At 49.0% G+C, this 19,846-nt stretch overlaps 2 protein-coding genes across 4 annotated transcripts; both read right to left on the reverse strand.

The window, feature by feature from the left end:
- Positions 1-7,219: 7,219 nt before the first annotated feature.
- BRD2 (bromodomain containing 2) lies at positions 7,220-16,654 on the reverse strand. Of its 3 annotated transcripts, none has more exons than XM_006164536.3 (12): positions 15,939-16,654; positions 14,099-14,402; positions 12,904-13,041; positions 12,288-12,426; positions 11,987-12,201; positions 11,526-11,900; positions 10,869-10,997; positions 10,445-10,696; positions 10,051-10,316; positions 8,318-8,622; positions 7,930-8,052; positions 7,220-7,737 (listed from the first exon to the last, which is right to left on the reverse strand). In XM_006164536.3, exons 1-12 carry the CDS (start codon positions 15,965-15,967, stop codon positions 7,601-7,603), a joined length of 2,412 nt encoding a protein of 803 aa, XP_006164598.1. In that variant the 5' UTR covers positions 15,968-16,654; the 3' UTR covers positions 7,220-7,600. The 3 variants fall into 3 exon arrangements, with proteins under 3 accessions (XP_006164598.1, XP_006164600.1, XP_006164599.1); XM_006164538.3 differs by lacking the exons at positions 14,099-14,402; positions 15,939-16,654 and adding exons at positions 13,310-13,401; positions 13,651-13,792; XM_006164537.3 differs by lacking the exons at positions 14,099-14,402; positions 15,939-16,654 and adding an exon at positions 13,651-13,976.
- On the reverse strand, positions 16,640-19,840 carry LOC106733382 (uncharacterized). Its single transcript, XM_014582525.1, has 2 exons — positions 19,730-19,840; positions 16,640-17,263 (listed from the first exon to the last, which is right to left on the reverse strand). Exon 2 carries the CDS (start codon positions 17,084-17,086, stop codon positions 16,640-16,642), a length of 447 nt encoding a protein of 148 aa, XP_014438011.1. The 5' UTR covers positions 17,087-17,263; positions 19,730-19,840.
- Positions 19,841-19,846: the final 6 nt, after the last annotated feature.

The raw sequence follows: 19,846 nt of genomic DNA on the forward strand, positions 1-19,846 counted from the left end.
TGGATTTTGAACACACAAATAGCACCCAACATGCTTTTCAAGCTGCCAAGTCTGGGACTCAAACCATGGTCAATCATGTAAGAATCCAGCACCTTAACCACCATACCACCTGCTGCCCTCCTCGCCCCTTAACCTCCAGCCCTTGGGCACTCTCTGGCCAAATCATTGGTTAAATCATTTGTGTCATTGTGGGGTTCTGTAGGGTCTATCTGCAAGGCCAAAGGTAGTGATAGAAAAACATGGGAATTCTGAAGGTAAGCTAGAAGGGCAGGAGATGGATGCAAGAACAGTAAGTCAGTGGTTGGATACGGTGGTTGGAAATGGGTCCATAACAGTATGCAGAAATGGAAGGGGAAGTCAAGCAGCGGTCATGGCAGGTACCTGCACCAGGTCACAGACCAGGCATCAAGGAACTGAGGGCCAGGTGGGAAGAGTTCCTATGAGAGGTAGGGGTGCATTTTGAAACCTGACCTGCAACCAAAGGATGCAGATGGATTGGGAAGTGCAGTGCTTTCATATGAAGAATGCAGAGTAATATGAAGGGACTTCAGTTTCTGTAAGAAATTGGAATTGAAGTCTGAGTATATTTCGGTATAAAAAGTTTGAAATCTATGCATAGTTTTTATATAATATCCATTTCCATAAACTTTTTTTTTTTTTGAGAGATTTTCACTGTAGGGCGCGTGCGCTCGCCAGCCAGCCAGAGAGAGACATAGAGACAGAAAGTGAGAAATCATCCCCCAGGGGGGATGGTCACGCCGCAATCCCCTCTCCTCCATTCTCCTCTCGGGATCTTGGGCACACACGCACACGCGCCTGGCGTGAGTTTTAAGCCACCGGGTCCAGGACACGAACCGCGGTCGACTACGTGGGAGTCCAGCAACATAGCCATTACGCTAACTGCTGGTTCCCATTTCCATAAACTTTTTGAAAACTGTTGTATGAAATGGTAACCCATGGATCTATTTGTAAGAATAACCATCATTCTACTTTCCATCATTAGGTTAATTAGGGAATTATGTTAATCATTAGAGCATTAAGTTAATTCTTTTATTTTTTAAGAATTATTTACTTAATTTTTATTTATTCATTCATTCATCTGACCAGAGAGAGAGGGAAAGTGAGAAAGCAAGCCACCAGGTCCAGGACTTGAACTGTGGTCAGCCATGTGGGAGTGTCTAGCATCCTACCACCACGCCACTTGCTGGCCCTGCATTAGGTTAATTCTGATAGAGAGGCATGTTTTCCTTGCTCTTATAACTATCACTGTTAGTAACTCTTCATTTTTCACATCCCCGGTGTTAATTAAAAAGCATTCGAGTAAACTCGGGACCAGCAGATGACATAATGGTTTTGTTGCTGGACTCCCATGTAGTCAATTGTGTTTGAGTCCTGGACCCAGCAGCTTAAAACTCATGCCGGCCACGTGTGTATGCATGCCCAAAATCCCAGGAGAATGGAATTGTGGCATGGCCATAACCCCTGGTGGGGGGAATTCTCACTTTGTCTCCCTGCTTCTCTCTCAGGTAAGCATGTGTATCCTATAGCACTCTCTCTCTAAAAGAAACAACAACAACAAAAAGCATTGGAGTTAACTTAGAAAACCATGAAAACTACCTTAAATTATTTTTTCAAGAGTGAGTAGAGTTGGGGACCAGCAGTTAGCATAATGGCTATGTCGTTGAACTCCCATGTAGCTGGCCGTGGTTCAAGTCCTGGACCCAGTGGCTTAAACTCACTCCGGGCGCGTGTGCGTGTGTGCCCAAGATCCTGAGAGGAGAATGGAGGAGTAGGGATTGCAGTGTGGCCATCCCCTGGGGGGAAATTTCTAACTCTCTCTCTGTCTTTCTGGCGAGTGCACATGCCCTATAGCAAAAACCTCTCCAAAAAAAAAAAAAAAGAGTAGAGTAATAAAACTATGTAAACTGTTCCCGTTTTTGGAGAAACTCTGATTGAAAACAAAAACTAAAGAGGGCAAATAACCAATAACCATTTTTGGAGGAATTCAGTGTCTCCACAACCTGCCTTTATAGGGAAGCTGGTGCTAATACCTATGTTGCAGGGGCAGAAGAGGATAAAGTATTCGATTAACCACTATTACCTTATCTTAGTCGCAGCGATTACAATAGCAACTGACTTTCTGGGGTCTAACAGTTAACTTTTTTTTTCCTTTTCTTTTTTTTTTTTTTTTTCAAATTATCTAGTAAAAATGTGTCACTAGAGAATTAAACCCCTTTCCTCCTCCAACCTCAAATCAACATTAGCTTATCTGACAAGATTTGCAATGTCCTCCTCACCTGTCCAACAGATGTGAGAAACATTTCATATATATTTACTTGCTACACAACGACCCCCCAAATAGTTGGTTTGAAAGTTTCGTAAGACGAGCTGCTCTTACTTGTTCGAGGAGCTGTTCTGACCTTGACTACCTAAGGTGAGACCTTGTTGGAAATGACAGGTTTGGCATCCCAGCAAGGGAGGTCTTTGCTGACACGGTGGAGATGGGGAATGAAAAGAGAAATAAATGGGCAGTGGGCTCCTAAGACAAGTTGGTATACACTGAAAGACGTAGACCAAAGATGAGATTCCAGCACTGCAAGGAGTGGCAGGCCTCAAGAGCTGAATAGGGAAAGCGAGGAGAAAACTAGACAGATCACCAGGCCTTGGGCTCAGATGACTGGGGGTGATGATAAACATAACTACCCTGTCCTGCTACTTGTTACTAAATGTCTCAGCCTGTTTTCTCATCTTTGATGTTATCCTAGGTACCTACCTCAGGGTTATCACGTAAAGGCATACAGTAAGCTCCTTGCATGAGTGCTTGTTGCACCAATAGAAAATTTGCCCGGAGGAAAATGTTTGGAAAAAAAATCTTTTCGAGACGACATGTTGAATGCTGGGATTCTATGGAACTTTGCTATTAAGAAGTTGAAAATAGACTGGGAACTTTGGTGCAAAATATTTAAACAGAGACGAATTTTAAGGGTGGGATTTGCCTATGCCTCTAGAGGAATAGGTAAAATTGCTTAGAAATACTATTCAAGTAAGAGGGCCAAGGATGGTATTACGGGGCTAGTATCTTAGGAAGACTAAGGCAGATGCTTTGGACAAGCAGACTAAGTGGCTATCTGAAAAGTATGAGAGCTAGGAAAAGAGGTGTCAGAGAAGCCAGGGGAAGCCATGAGATGCTTCAGAGATAGAGAGAAAGGAACTAAAACGCCCAACCTCCATCTTCTGTGACCCTCTGGGTCATAAAAGTGAAGGCTTGCATTTCAAGAGCTGAAGTATAGACAAGTAAGAATGAAAGGAGAGAGGCTGGGACCAGCAGATGGCATAAAGGTTAAGTCACTGGACTCCCATGTAGCTGACTGTGATTTGAGTCCCGGACTCAGCAGCTCAAAACTCACGCCAGGCACATGTGCCCAAGGTCCCGAGGAGATTGGAGAAGAGATTGCAGTATGGTCATCTCCACCATCCCCCTCCCCTGCCCAGGGTTGGGGAGGAATTTCTCATTTTCTTGCTCTGTCTCTCCAGCAAGCACACCCACCCTATAGCAAAAATCTCTCAAAAGAGAAAGCCTACAAGATGGAGAAAGGACACAAAAATGACGATTCAGCCAATTCAGGTGAGTCATAGGCAACATGCCCAGTAGGTGGCACCAAAGACTCTCTGGGGCAGTTGACAAGTACCTCAGAACTCTTGTCCCTTTCACAAAAGGATGTCTCCTAGCTCCACATGAGCCCAAAGCCTTGCAGGTCTTTAATAGTTACAAATGTGAACCTGGAGCCAAATAACCACGGTTCAAATCCCACCTCCATCACTTACCAGCTGTGCTACCCTTGGGCAAATTGCTTAAATCTGTGCTTCATTTCATCATCTGTTAAATGGCGATGATAAAGTTTATCTCATAAGATTAGTGAAGATTGTTTTTTAATTTTTTTGTTTTTTCTTTTTGGAGATTTTATTTGCTATAGGGCATGTGCGCTAGCCCGAGACAGAGAGACAGAGAGAAATCACTCCCCCAGGGGGGATGGTCACGCCGCAATCCCTTCTCCTGTTCTCCTCTCGGGATCTTGGGCATGCACGCACACGCCCAGCGTGAGTTTTAAGCCACCGGGTCCAGGACGCAAACCACGGTCGACTACATGGGAGTCCAGCGACATAGCCATTATGCTAACTGCTGGTCTTGATTGCTTTTGAATTTTTACTGTAAAAATTCAAATCTTTATTATGGCTAAATATCCTCCTTGATCTAGCTATCTGCCTTCTATCCTTAGCTGGAAGCCTTCACCCTTAAATTCTCACTGCTTCAGCAAGACCTAAGTTAGCTACCTTTACAGATGCTGTTTCTTTCTGCTGGCAATGTTCACTCCCACTCCCTTCTGGTTCTTAACACTACTTATTGGTCCTTCTGAGATGTCGGAACTGATCTCAAACTGATCAGAAACATCTTTTCTAAATTCTTGATAGATCTCTGCACATTGATATACGAACTCTTACAATTTGTATTAAAAAACGTGACTGGCCCAGCTTGTGTGGTACAGCAGGGAGTATACCACACCGGAGTGCTAGAAGCCACATGGCCAAGATCCCTGCCTGATACCAGGAACATGCCCAGATCCTGACCAGCTGGCAGAACAGGGAAGGACGGCAGTGTGACCAGACCCTGTTCTCCCCAGTACACTATCATGACCAAGACAAATTAAAACCAAGAACGATTGGTTGTCTGATGTTCCTCTTTCCTGGCTCCCAGCATATAAACTCTAAGCACCAACTAGCAGCAGTCCCATCCAGTGCTGAAAACCAGCTGATGGGATTCTGCAGGGCTTAATTAGGTGATGATCTATTAAAGGTGTGAACTCCCTGGAGACACCTCACCACTTCCTTTCTACCATTCCCACATTTTCACAATTCTTTCTCATTACTCAGGTAATTCTCCCTATTTTGCACAAGCCCTTAAGAACTCCAGCCAGCTGTGGTCCTTCTGGGAGTCAGTCCCTCATGGAAACAGAGCCCTCCAATCAAGGTAGTTCTGAGGAAATCCTAAAGCAGGATGGTTGGCAGGGCCTCACACTCACCTGTCTAAGAATGGCTTCCTATGGAAGCATTTGAGAGGAGCAATGGCATGGGGAAGGGAGGGGAACCAGCAGGGTATAACTCACATTCCTAGAGCACAGGAGGAATGTCCACAGCGGCACTCCACAGCTGGCCCTCCTAGATGTGCAGAGACTGCCTGCTACTGGGAAGGAAATGCTTTGACAATGAAGAGGAAAAACTCAACATGAAATTATTAGGTTGGTGAAGTCCTTAGTATTTTCCTATGAAGAAATGTCTTTCCAGAGTACCCAGTATTATAATGCTTACGAGGACAGGATATAGTACAACTAGGGCTTGGGCCAGTAAATCAGCTAGGACCAAGTCAATCTAGACAGTCCAACTGTGTAAGGCAGACTTGTTCTGCAGTCAAGGAACTAAGGCAGGCCTTGTCTTTTTCAGGATTTAGGATCATCTGGGCTCAGTCTATAAGAAACTAAAGTGCCTCCAAAGGTGCAGTACAAGAAACCTATCTTTAGACAGGGAAATTAAAATTTTTTCCAAACTATAAAAAATACTTCAAAGTACCTGAGCAGAAAGGAATGCAGCCAGACTGACAAGATTCTCTAACAGTCTGCCACACATTAATTCAACTCAAACCATAAATTTCAATAGTCCTAGACACATTTAATTAGAATATCATTTAAGTAATTCCTATTCGTCACCCCTGCCCCCAAAGCAAAGTTCTATTATGTACTTCCGAATTTTCAACGTGACTTGACTCCCCTCAAAAGGACCAGACCTCAAAGTGAACTCCAATACCATCACTGGTGAACTCGTTAGTCAGAGTCCCATCAAGGGTCTATTCTTTAAGCTTTGCTGAACATTTAACAAAATAGTTCTCACACCTGATTGTGCATTGTCATCTCCTGAGCATTTGAAAATTGCTGCCCAGGCCCAAATGTTAATTCCTAACTATAAGGTTGAGAATAGCTACTAGAGTCTACTTTATTGCTACCTTCAAGAATACCTCTCTTCCATGGGTCAGCTGTGGCCTGGTGGCTAAGGAAGCCAGATCGGACATGGCTGAGTACCTGATCTGGTTGCCTGAGGAACAGTGGACTCTGGGCATGCCCAAGGTCCAGAAAATTTAAGAGATGAAGGAATTATTGTGACCTCTTTTCATGGAGGGATGCCTTCTCTCTCCCTGCACATGCCCACTAACCAAAATACAAAATTCAGAGTCCACCCAACTCCTTGCTTATGGCATTACAGCAAAATAAACCATCTGCTTTACTAAACTGAGATTCCCACTGCCAAGTCATTACTTCAAAATGCAGGCTTTCAGTATGGTCCATTATACTATGCTAAATGTTAATTTTTTGCAAATAAAGCTCCAAACACCAGGACTCACACACCCTAGTTCCTTGAAAAGCACTATGTAACCCTTCTCAAGAAAAGGGTATATGTGGAAATCAATTTTAGTCTATGAGTTCTTAGAATGCTCTGAATTGGTTTACTATTGGACTGTCAGTAAGTCATGTTGCATTTTTGCACAGAACATAGAAAAATAAGTCATGACTTTCCCTAAAACCAAATATATTAGCAAATTGTTCAAGGCTCAGTAAACCACCAACGGGAAGTCAAGGCAACAAGTGTAACAAAGCAGGCACGACTGTCTTTTTAAAGCAGTTACCCAACTCCAAAGTACCCACTATTGGCTGCCTTTCATGCTCAAGCCGGAGGGATTTGCTTTTTTCATCTAAACCACAGCAATCATAGACCTAAAGGTATTCTGAAGGGCAGATACATTTACTTAACACAGTTAAGTCTACTGGTTTAGCAAGATACAACTACAGGATGGCTAATTCCTTTTCCCTCACTTCGAGTTTTCCCAAAATCCTTGGACAATTGTACTCATGTTTTTTTTTTTTTGGAAGCACTACAAAAACAAACACTGAGAGAACTACCTCAAAACTTGAATAATATTTTCTTTATTTACAAGTTAGAACAGACAAAGAAAGACAGTCCAGAGGACCAAATGGGGAGATGACTGAAACCCCCAGGGCCCCAAACGGAGCAGAAGGTAAAAGGGAAAACAGTAGAAAAAAAAAGTCAACGTAAAAAAAGAGCTCCCCCTTCTTCCCTCCCCATGGAGGGGCTGAGGGGAACACGGCCCCACCCCCCAGCCTTACTTATCTTAAAATAAATTAGAACAAACAACCTCAAAACAGGGCCCTAAGAAATAAACAGGGCGGCTATAGCCTCAGGTAACCCCTTATCAGGGCCTTCGCCCACTCCCACCCTGTACCCCTGACCCGCCCCATTTTGAATGGGGCTCTTTGCCCAAGGTCTATCTCAATGGAGCTGGGAATTCAATCTTTTGTCCATGTCCCTCCTTCAGTACATGTCCCTATATCCCTCCCCCTGCAGAGCCAGCTCTCCTACACAGGGAGGAGGATGGGTGAGATGAAGAAGTGCCACAGCAAGGGGTAAAAGAAGTGGGGCAGGGTGGTCTAGGGGGTCCGGTCCTGCGGAGCCTTCCTGCCCCATCTGGCCTGGCCCCTCAGCCTGAGTCTGAATCACTGGTGTCTGAAGAGGAAGATGATGAAGAGGAGGAGCTGGAATCTGAACTGGAGCTGGAAGCGCTGAGTCGTGACACTGCTACTTGTTGTGCAGAGGATGACTCCGTTTTCTCACTTGCTGCAGAACAAAGTCAAGGGTTAAAGGCTTAAAACTGGAGTTGATGGATGGAAAAATCATGATGCATTTTTGCATAGAAAACAGAAAAATGTAACATGACTTTTCCAATGACCCAATGTATTGATTCATTTTTCAAGAGGATCAAGAGAAGGCAGGATGCGGTAAATTTGCAGCTGTCTAAAGTACACTTACCTTTCTTGGGGGGCTTTTTAGTGGAATTGAGCTGCCCACTGACATCTTGTAACCGCTTTTCTAGTTCCCGTTTTTTCTCTAATGCCAATTCTTCCTTTGTCTTTCCCACAGGTTTCTTAATGGCTAGAAAAAAATGTAACAGAATTCACTAAGGTTACCATGAGGATCCTATAGCTACTGCTCCCATTCCTAGGACTGCCACTGCCAAGTTCCTTTCTTGAACATCAGTAGACAATGCATCTTATCGTGGAAGCTAATGATCACAACTCCAAATACAACACCCTTCAACCAAAGCAGAGGAGGAAAACGACCCCAATGGGACCACCACCATTTTCTATACCGTTTTCAGAACAGCTGCATTAACAAGTGCCCCTCACTTTGTACTTACTGTAGGGCTTCCGTGGTTTCTTTCGTAGACAGGAAAGCACGTAACGCTCAAGCTCTCTAAGTGTAGATGGCTTGAGTGTTTCAAAGTCAATCTCAATCTCCTCTGGGTTTGAGTCACGTAAAGAGGGCTCCCTGGCTTGGATTATATGCACAACTCGACCCAGTTTCTCTCCAGGTAATTTGTTAATGTCCAAACTCAACTGTCGCTTCTCATCGTAACTCATAGGTCTGCTCTCTTCCTCTTCCTCTGAATCATAACCAGTAGGCAGGGCAGGTGGGGCTGTCTTTGTAGCCTTTTTGGGGAGCCTATGGGCAAAAGCAAACTGTCAACTGGAGGAGAGAATTATCAACCTTTTCCAATACATTCCCACTAGTCAACCCTTATTTCCTGCTTGAGGTAGAGTTTTCCATTAAGGCAAACACCCATAGGTAGGGTACTGGGACACTTTGAGGGCCCTCAAAAAATTTCATGTTAAGAACTATAGACAACTGCATTGGAACCAGCAGATGAAAGTGTTAACAGTTACATTGTTGGACTCGTCCACTATAGTTGACCATGGTTTGAGTCCTGGACCTGGTGGCTTAAAACTCATGCTTGGTGCATGTGCATGCATGTTTAAAATCCTGAGAATGCATATAGAGGACTGTGGCATGGCCATACCCCCTGGGATGATTTCTCACAAGTATACACACTCTATAGCAAAACTCTTAAAAACTCTCAAAACTCTTTGTACTGAAATACAACGAACCTTTTGAAGTCCCCTAATATTAGGGAAGCAAAATATTTTGAGTTGTTCTTACACAAACATTTCCTATTTGCTCTGGGCTTTGAAAAGTATAGAGGTATGAGGTTATCAGCAGTTAGCGTAACGGCTATGTCGCTGGACTCCCACGTAGTCGACCACAGTTCGCGTCCCAGACCCGGTGGCTTAAAATTCATGCCGGGCATGTGTACGTGGAGAATGGAGGAGAACGGATTGTGGCTGACCATCCCCTCTGGGGGGTGATTTCTTGCTTTCTGTCTCTCTGTCTGGCGAACGCACGCTCCCTATAGCAAAAACCTCTCCCCCCCAAAAAAAGAAATAAAAAAAGTATAGAGGTATGAGTCCATCTTTTTGTTCTCCAAAGCATTCGCAATTTATCCTACCAAGGAAAACAAAAAAGATTTGCCGATCTGGAAAAATAGGAAGATGATACAGGAACAAAATGTGTCCCTCCCAAATTTTCTTTTTCTTTTTTTGCTACAGGGTGCGTGCGCTCACCAGAAAGACCAACAGAAAGCAAGAAATCATCCCCAAGGGGGGATGGCCATGCGGAAATCCTTTACCCTCCAGTCTCCTCTCGGGATTTTGGGCACGCATACACACTCGTGGCTGGTGTGAGGTTAAGTCAGTGGGTCCAGGACTTGAACTGCACGTAGCTGGCTAACATGGGAGCCTGGCAACACAGACCTTATGTCAATTGCTGGTCCTCCCTCCCAAGTTTTATACATTAAATTTTATTGGAACACAGGAATGTTCATTTGTTTATACATCACCTACGCGCACTTTCACACTACACTGTCACTGAGTAACTGTGAGACACACTATGGCACTCTGGGCCTGCTGTAACTGCTAGCTGGCCATTTACACAAAGTTACTGACTCTTGTTTAAGATAAATGTTTGAAAGGAAGGGAAGATGGTACATCCTGGAGATACAAACTAGTCTCTGCTTCCTACCCTGTTAGGACTCACTTGGTGCCACTTCCTCCAGAAGGTCCAAAGCCAGGAGGGCCTAGTGTAGCAGTACTGCCACTCCCACTGCCACTTGCTTTCTTAGACTTTTCTGGCTGAGGTGGGCGCGGTGCCCGAGGCCCCTTGTCATCATCTTCAACCCCAGCACGGCCTCGGTGCTTCTCTGCCTTCCTTTTCTTCTTTTTCTCCTTTTTTTCTCTCTTCCGCTTGGGCTTAGATATTGGGCCCTGGGAAAGGGCAGCGAGTTGTTCGTGCACTGCCCGAAGCTAGAGATGAAAAAGAAATCACACATGAAATGGCCAAGTAAAGTAAAATTTAAAAAACTAAGTTAAACGAGGATAAAAAGCAGGGCTTAAACCTCTTACCCAGTCAAAACCGAAGAGCAACAAAATACCTGTTCCTGTAGCTCTGCTAGACGATGAGCTCTTTCTTCCTCCGAGTCTGAGCTTTCACCCTCTTCTTCCTCCTCCTCGTCCTCCTCATCTTCTTCCTCTTCTTCCTCAGAGGAGCTCTCACTGCTACTTTCTTCACTGGAGGACTCTGAAGATGATTTGGCCAGGCCAGGAGGCAAGGCAGTAGAAACTGGTAAAGGCCCTGGTTCTAGTGGTTCATCTGGCATCTTGGCATAACGAAACTCAAACACATCCTAAAAAGAGAGGTAAACTTAAAACTAGGCTGGTAGTTTCTGATTATACCCAGCCACCCAGTAATAGCTCTAACTCACAACTGAGCAGAATGGGGAAGTTGTGCTGCGTTTGTATAGCAAACATCTCCCCCCAATACCCATTTATTTTTTGAATGCTTATCTTTACACTCACCTGTAGCTTTCGTGCCATAGCCACAACATCGTGATCGGGAGGGTTGTACTTATAGCAGTTGGAGAACATGAGCCGCACATCAGCAGCAAACTCCTGTGCATCTCGGTAATCACGATTCTCCATCTTCCGCTGCAGAAGGAGGCAGCATCAGAAGCTGCACAGGCAGGGAGACTCACCTTTCCCTGCCAACCCCAGACACCACAAGAGGAGCCCTCTGTTGAGGGCACAATGGGGATGACCTTAATGATCTGTGCCCTGGGGTTCAAGTTTGAAGTCAAAGGAATTTGGGTGGGTTGAAGAAATATCTATGTCTAGAAAAAGAAATCATTTCTAAGTGACAGGGGAGAAGAGGTGGCCTCTGACTATCCTTCCACCCCTTAACTTCCCCTAACCCCAAACTCCTAATATGTACTTAATAGACGAACATGACTGCTCTGAAAACCACCACCAAAACACCCCACCGTTATTGTCTCAAATGGCAGGAATTAATGAATTCTCACTAAGCACCTAAACTTAAGTCCCACTACTACTTTGTAAAATGCCAAGACTCAAAAACTAATAAACAAGTACCCAAAAAGGTGACACGGCTCATTGTTTTACTGACCCCTAAGCTTCGATCACTGCCCGAGCAACCCATCTGCCCCATGCAGTGGGTACCTTAACAGTGCTGAGGTCCATGGGGTGCTTAATGATGTCATGGTAGTCATGCAGGCCAAGAGCAGAAGCATCCACTGGTTTATAGAAAGGCCAGGCATATGCAGCATGCTTTTTAGAAAGTAACTCCTTCAAAATGCCATTGCAATGTTTTAACTGTTCTGATAGCTTTCCTTTCTTAGAACTCTGGTGTTGCTGCTGAGAATCAGGCAAGTCTTTGCGTGGGGGCTTGATAGGGCGGCCGCTTTCTCTGCGCATAGGTGGAAGCCGCGCTGCCTTCGGCTCAAGACTCCCAGGAGGGCTAGCTGGAGAACCAGGAGCCAGGATGGCTGTGGGTGTAGGGGTGGTAGTATCTGCTTTCCGCTTTACCCCTTTTTTCTGCAGAGATAAAAAGATGCCTATTATCCCAGGTCCACCTCATCATCATCTCTTCCCACCACCCAATAGAAGTCATAGATGTTTACCTTGGCAAGAGGCTGGGCTGGCGGAGCTGCAGAAACAGCAAGAAGTGGGGGTCCAGCAGAGTGCAAGGACTTGAGAAGGGGTGAAGAGATGACTGACGGATGGGGAATGTTGAGGACAGTGGTAGGTATCTCAGGTGGCGGAGTATACAAGGCTGTGTGTGACACAGAGGAAACAGCAGGCACCTGATGGGCACTAGTAATAGTGCCCTGGAGTGCTAGGAAAAGGAGGAAAAAAATAAAGTTTATTTTCATTCTCTTTACCACGCTAGGTGACTAGCTGCAAAATTCCCACTCTTCTTACCTGCCAACTTGGCCCCTTTCTTGTGACTGTTCTTAGGGATGGTCACCACAAGCTCTTGTTCCTCTTGTGGCATTGATGCCACTTTCTGTAGAAAGATCTTTTCTAGCGTTTGTGCCATCAGAACAATATCATCAGTAGGCTGCAAGAAGACACACAAAATTAAAAGTTTCAAATGTCAGCAGTAGATACATCATCTTTCTCAGAGAAATTCCTAGCCCTGGGGCATAACCGCCATCCCTTCTACACCTTTGTGCCGAAAATTATCTATACCAGACCACTAACCTCCCAACTTGCTTAAAATATAACAAAAAAGAAATATATGATCCCTTAAAGTTCAGAATATAAATAAACTGATAAGGCAAACAGAACCTGCTCTACCAGGTGTCTCTAGAGCTTTCAGAGAAACAGGGACAAGTATGAAAAATGTTCTACTTAAATAACCTTTAAGTTTGGAGCACTGAAGCCCCATGTTCAGTAGCTCCATTTGAAGCTTGGGTGTTTTTTTAAGATCGTGACTACCTGGTAACACCTTTAATGATAAAAGACTTAAAAACTTTAACAGTAATGAAAGTGCTGCCTGTCCCCATCTACTAAAAAACACAAATAAAAAACTCACCTTGTTGTAAATGTAACAGTTGGTGAACATGGTATTAAAATCCTGCATACATTCTGAGGCAGCCCAGTAATAATTGTTTTCAAGTCTCCTCTTAATAGTACCCATGTCCATAGGCTGTTTGATAATTTTGTGATAGTCCTAAAATAAAGAAACACCAGACCAGAGCCATCAAACATAAAAGCCTGTTGTTTCTGGTATAGTACTGATCCCAACACACACATTCACACACACCCATACCCTTCCCTTCCTGTCAAAGAAATACAGTTCCCTAAACTGCGGCCCCGAGTAAACTTCAGGACAAGAAAAAAAGTGGAGTAGGATTCTCACCCACAGGGAAGCCCCTATTGCCTGTCTCTAACCTCCCACTTCCCGCCCACTTGGTAAACTTCCCATCCTGTGACATTACCTCTGGGGCTGGCTATCCATGGGCTGCATGAGGGAAAGGAAGAAGCTAAGAATTTTGGCCACCGTGGTCCTCTCCCAACCCGGGGTGGGAATCTGTAAAATGGAGCCAGGGCACAAAAGTTAAGGAAGGACACAAGGAGGGCACAATGAGAGAGATGCCAATTTAGTGACAGCAAGCGGTTGGGTCAATCATAAAGGACCAAGAATCCAGAAATCTGGTGGTCCCCCCTAAAGGGGAGAAATGGGACTTCCTAGGGGCCGCAGCACCTATACTAGGCAGCCCCCCCCACTCACACGCATTCTTGCTCACCCCTTTATCTTCCCACTCCAATGTCTACTTACTGGCAGACCAAGTTTGACAGCATCCACAGGCTGCCGAAATGGCCATGCAAACTGATGTTTCCACAGAGCCTTCATCACCACCTTGTGCAGGTATTGAAGCTGGTTGGTTACCCGTCCTGGCTTTTTGGGGTTGGACACTTCCGGGGGTGGTGGATTGGCAGGGGTCAGTTGCAAAGCCGGCACTGAAGCCATCGTGGGGCTCTCAAACCCCTCATACAACAAGGAGGGCTTTCGAATTCTTTTCCCTGGCGCTGCCGCCTCTGGGCCCAGCCCCAGTAACCCTGCATTCCCTTCCCCAGGGAGCCTGTAGGGAGGAGGAAAAGAAAGTTAAATGTAGAAATCTCAGGGAAACCAGGCTAGGGGCCGCAGCACCTATACTAGGCAGCCCCCCCCCACTCACACGCATTCTTGCTCACCCCTTTATCTTCCCACTCCAATGTCTACTTACTGGCAGACCAAGTTTGACAGCATCCACAGGCTGCCGAAATGGCCATGCAAACTGATGTTTCCACAGAGCCTTCATCACCACCTTGTGCAGGTATTGAAGCTGGTTGGTTACCCGTCCTGGCTTTTTGGGGTTGGACACTTCCGGGGGTGGTGGATTGGCAGGGGTCAGTTGCAAAGCCGGCACTGAAGCCATCGTGGGGCTCTCAAACCCCTCATACAACAAGGAGGGCTTTCGAATTCTTTTCCCTGGCGCTGCCGCCTCTGGGCCCAGCCCCAGTAACCCTGCATTCCCTTCCCCAGGGAGCCTGTAGGGAGGAGGAAAAGAAAGTTAAATGTAGAAATCTCAGGGAAACCAGGAAAAAACACAATTTGCATGGTGTACCAAATAAAATTGGGCTCAGCAAAGAGATTATACTTATACAAGTGGCTCTTGTTGAGAACCAGTGTCCAATCTGTGGAAATGTTATGGTTGCCCCCCCCAACTTTGTTTTACTTTTAGTAGACTTTTCTGGATCCTACCTTCTGGAGAGTCTTACAAACTCTACATTCTTAATTAAGAAACAACAGTATAGTTTTTGATAAGGCACAACATGTGAACTATAGCCCTATATGCTTGGGGCTTGAGTAAAATAAAAAGGGTGGAGCTGAGAAACTAAGCCCCAAAGCTTCCTCCTCTCTAGGGGTTTGGTGGTTGCCATGGTGGTTGGGAAGCCTAAGGGAAGGAGGAGAAAAGAGGAAGAAAAGGAAACATTATGGAGAAAATTTCCATAAAATGCTGACGTGCACCTAAGAATACATCTAGGAGACCGGCATCCTCCACGAGCTCTGCAGCAAAAAAAAGGACTAGAAATCTAACGGAAGAACCATACCAACTTGAAGACAAATTCTGCCAAGAGCATTTGTCAAGACTTCACAGTCCAGAATAACTGAGCTGCCAGCCTACAATTATTCGCAAGAACCAGAAAGACTCCTTCAAAGGAACTCAAAAAGGAAGCTGCCAAACAAATGGTCAAGGTCAGCAAGTCTCTCCGAAGAGAATTAACACCACCCCCATAGGATTCCACTAACAGTTCTCACTGCAGCATCAACTCTACGAAGACTAAATCCTAACAGTAGTTGAAGTTTAGTTCCTCAGGTGCTTTTACCGACCAGGTGTTTCCCAACCAAGAAAGATTTAAAACTATACAGAGATTTTTGTTTACATCCTCAGAACCGAACTATTCCACCTTGCTACCCTGAATCGAACTCTCAATGCTACCAAAACTCTACCGGGACCCTAACAAATGAAACACACAACCAACAGAATCACTAGAAAACTAGTAAAGATGAAATGACATACCGTGAAAAAAATGAGCCCACAGGCTGGGAGAGACCTTCCTATCCTACTCCAGGAATCCCTGCTGCCAGTCCTGAAGGCTCTATCACCATGGCAACCCTACAAGGCACCAGAGATGGCCACGACCCCCCTCCCCCGCCAAAGCCCAAGACAAACCGTCACTAGACACCAGAGCCACTATTCGCGAGACCTGCTGCCCGCTTAAAATGACCCATCCCCAATCCCTCCCCAAACTAGCCCGGCCTGGCTCGGCTGCGCGCGCGCTCCGGCGGCAAAGCTAGGGTGTAAGTTGACAACCTGTACTTCCCCCACACGCAGTAACTGGGCCGCCGCCACCGTTCCAAAACCGTCGCTCAACCCCCTCCGCGAGCCCGAGTCAACAGCTGCGCCGCTAACCAGCACTGCGCCCCAATAGCTCTGCACCCCACCCCCGAGCACGGCGTCCCGCACCCCAGGCCGCCGCCCCCCGAGCGCTCCTTCTCACACGCAGCCCACATTTACGTACTTGTTGTGGGGAGTCACGTTTTGCAGCATCTTGACCGCGGGGAACCGGCGCTGCCCTCAGCCTCGGAGAGTCCGGGTGGCCTCGGTTCCCCTCACCGCCCGGTCCAGCATAACCCGGGAAGTGGGGGGGGGCCGTTGCCCTTGGTGCTCCAGGCGACAACCCCCCCGCCGGGCCCGCACGAAAGCAGTCTCTTTCGCTGCTTCTCAGAGTCCCCAGCAGCTTGGCGCGCTCCGCAGGCGGCGGACAGCAAGAAAATGGCGGCGGCCTCGGTTGAGGCGGGCGAGCGAAGGGGGGACGGACTCTTCAAACCCAAAGACGGTCCCCGATCCCAGACACCGTCGTCAATACAGCCCGATGTTGATCTGCAGAGGTCGCCTCTTCTTGTCCGAACCGCCCAGGCCGGACAAGATTCCGTTTCGACCTCGGATGGAGGCGGATGAACAAGAAAAGTGGTTTAGTGAGCCGCCGCCTCCATCTTTGAAATCCTCTTGAGGGCGGAGTAGAGGGGGTAGACAGACTCCGAGGATTGGGCGGGGCCCGAAAAAGGGGAGCTTCGGGGGCTTCTATGGGGTCTGTACTGTTCGCCGGGATCGGTCATAGGCCAAAAGGAAAGCCATTTCCAAGCGGATGGACGTGGATTGTAATGGCGGCCCCCCGACGACTCGAAGACTCTATCAGTAGGCAGAATCCTCCAGCCCGTTCTAGAGGCTGCAAAACCCGCCCGGCCCGAATGGGCCCCGCCGAGCCCCGCGCCAGCCCTTTATATATAGGCAGGAGGGCGGAGCTTCGCTGCTCATGCGCGCCACCCTGCTCGAGATTTCGCCCACCCCCTCAGCGCGCGCTCGCTCGTTCACGCGCGTGAGGAAGCAGAGTCGAAGGGGGAGGGACATCTCTTCGCGGGAGCCTTTCCTATTGGTCGGCCAGAGCGATGACGTCATAAACTCCAATTCCAAGGCGTCAGTCACCAGGCAGAAGAGTGCCGCATAGACCCATAGGGAAGCGGCAACCCGCCACGTCTCTGCGCCAATTGGCCGTGGTGTAGTTTGGTGATCCAAAGGAAAGAGCGAGGTTGTAAGGGGTGCAGAAGCCATCTCTCCGGTCTCCAGCACCCTCTCTGCCTCCCTTTCCAAGAGTCTTCCAGGCACCATGCAAATGGAGACTGCCAAGCTCGGGCAAGGGATGCCGATGTACCTCCTCCAGGGGCCGGAGCGGCAGGGGACGGGAGGGGTCGCGTGGGCGTAGCCAGCCTCCGCCCGCCAGGGGTGTGGCCGCAGGACGCCAGGCGTGTTGTTGTTCTCAGCAGCGAGGCCGCACCGGCGGAGACTCTGAAACGAGGAAGAAGACGCCATCTTAGGAGCCGCGGCCTGCTGCACTGCAGCCAACAGCTAAAGGCTCCCGAATACTGCAACCGAGAGAATTTAACGTTCCTTTGCTCCACAACCGAAATACTGGCGTGCTAGCCTCAAAATTAATCCCCAGACCAAGAATCGAAAGACAAAACCAAAACACTTCTCATCTGTGAACTCCCAAAGCTTAACGACAAGGCCACTAAACCCGGAATGCGCTCCAAACGCCTGCACGCTGAGCACCTCTCCAGTCCCTCCCCACTCGTACCTTAAGCTAGCAAAGCATCTGCGGGCTGCTCGGCAGCCCTGAAGTGGGAGGAAGCCCTCCGCACGCACTCATCTACCCTGCAAATGTAACCCACCTCCTCCCCAAGCTTCACGCCGGCGTCTGCTTCAAAGCGGAAAAAAACAGGTCCTGCGAGGGGCGCACCGGGGAGGTCCCCCGACCCGTCCAGGCGAGCTCAGACCTTTGCCCACGCTCCCCCACCCCGGAGGACCCACACCCCTCTCTCAAGGTCCCTCTGGCTCGGGGGCGTCAGAACCCCCCTTCCCCCCACCAGGGTCCGGAGTCCTCCCCACGGAGCAGCTCGTCCATCGGTCAGCGCCAGGGAGGGCGAGCGGAGGAGGCGGCGGCTGTGGCTCAGACTAGCCCTCCCCCTCCTTCTCTCCCCTCCTCCCCTCCCCCCGGGCCGTCCGCCTCGGAGGAGGGGCAGGAGCCATTTTGGGAGCTCGGTTTCGCCCCCTCCCCCCAACTCACTCTTGCTCAGTTTGGGTAGGTAGCAGGGTTGCACACCAACGAGGAGTAAGAATCGGAGCACAAGGTCGGGCAGGACCCGTCGGGCACCTCCGGGGCTCCCGCTCCCCCCCACAGGAGTCAAAGGCGCTGCCCCACCGGAGGATCCCTAGGCTTTGCTCTCCTCCCCCCATTTCCTCTTCCCTCGCCACCAAAGAAAACACTCGTGTGCATATCTGGTTAAGGAAATTAATGGAGGTGAGCGAACAGAAGAAATGCTTCCTCTTCCTCGGGAAGGGCTCGTAAAGGCCTGGATCCAACCACGCCACCCGCCCTCCTGCGCCAAAGCCCTTGAGCCCGAACCTTGGCTATTGCGTCTAAAATGGCCGCAACCTCGGGTCTTCTGGACCGGGTACGGTAACCCGGGAAAGTGCGCCTCAGGAGGGCAGCCCCCCCCACGCCGGGATCAGGCCCTGGCTCCCCGAAAGTACACGCTGCCCCGCCCGCGTGGCCGCGGCAGGGCGGGCAATGACACAGCAAGTCTGCAGAGGCCTCCCCTCCCCCTAGCGGCCCAGCCTCCCGAACCTGCTGTTCTCCACTCGGGGCTTTGCAGGCCAGGGCCCCCATGAGGGGGTCGGCCGGGAAAGAAAAGTCTTAGGAGGAGGTGGAGAGAATACTGGGCATCGAAAGGGAAAGGGCAGCCAGACATCACTCTCGTTGGTGTCCCTGCATTCCGGAAAGTCACTGCTGCCCGGCCGTTCCCAAGCCTCCCTCCCCCCACATGAGTCACAGGGGAGGCCACTGCTGCTCAGTAACTGGGAAAAGGAACTCTTGCCTCCTTTCCGTTCCCTCCCCCGCAGTACACAAGGAGAGAACTGTCCCGGGCTGGGGGAGGGGACGGAGGCAATGGCCGAGGCCACCCTGGAGAAACCCGAAACCTGGGGAGCCGTGAAATCCTTCCAGGTCTCGAGCTTCTCCTGTCTCAGGCCACGCTGTCTGCCCCACTCCCTGCCCACTTGGGCCTGGCTGCGGATCCTAGGCGGACCCCCAGCTTTGGGCCGTCAGCCCTCCCCGGCCTGGAGCAGACACGTGTCCAGGCAAGACGCTACAGGGGCCACGAAGATGTGTGCGGAGGCCCCCACAGGCCGCATCCACGTGAAGGCAACACACCCGGCAGAACCTCCAGCACGCCATGTGATGACTACGAGCTTCCTACCGCTGCCACAAAGGCGGCACACCAATCCTCCCTCCACCATCTCTGGGGAGAAAGGGAGCTGGCGCCGGGGACCGTCTCAGTTCGCAGCCTGGGTGCCAACTGCACGCATTCACGACCTTGAGCAGAAACCACGGCCACCAGCCCCACTCGGCTGGCCAGGTCACCCTCCCCTCGGCAGACAAAAGGGTCCCTTCTCACCTGGCTCCGGGCTCCTGTACCCACAGGGGACGAAGAGAATGGGGGGACACACCGCCCCACGCCCCTTTGCCCTCCAGTTGGTATGGAAGCACGAGGTTGGCCATTCCCCTCCCCCATTAGAGTGGCCCTCTCCAGCTCGCCCCCTCCACGCTCCCATTGGCTGTAAAGTGTGTGAAGGACAAACCCTCCCACCTTCAGAATTCTTTCCTGAACCCCAAGAATTCCCCTCCTGGACTCCCCTCTATAGACTAAGCACCTAAATGACTGGCAACACCTCCGACCCCCCAAAGCCCCTCACCTGAATCCTGCAGCCTTCCAGGGGGGCTCCAATGTTGCCCTCGGCTTGGTGCGGGGGGAGGATGTAATCCGGGGTGCCAACCCCCCCCGGAAACTGGAGCCGTGTTGGGGGAGGGGG

The sequence above is a fragment of the Tupaia chinensis genome, unplaced genomic scaffold (assembly GCF_000334495.1).
Source record: "Tupaia chinensis unplaced genomic scaffold, TupChi_1.0 Scaffold143645_1, whole genome shotgun sequence".
Classification (NCBI taxonomy): Eukaryota; Metazoa; Chordata; class Mammalia; order Scandentia; family Tupaiidae; genus Tupaia; species Tupaia belangeri.

Bases quoted from the DNA above. Each gene is read 5' to 3' on its own strand.
- BRD2 (XM_006164536.3), bottom strand. From the start codon at position 15,967: ATGCTGCAAAACGTGACTCCCCACAACAA. The intron at 12,202-12,287 runs GTAAGAAGAGTG...TCCTTTTCCTAG, and splicing joins GAAAGGGGCCAAGTTGGCAG to CACTCCAGGGCACTATTACT. The intron at 10,317-10,444 runs GTATTTTGTTGC...TTTCATCTCTAG, and splicing joins TAGCAGAGCTACAGGAACAG to CTTCGGGCAGTGCACGAACA.
- LOC106733382 (XM_014582525.1), bottom strand. From the start codon at position 17,086: ATGGTGCCTGGAAGACTCTTGGAAAGGGAGGCAGAGAGGGTGCTGGAG.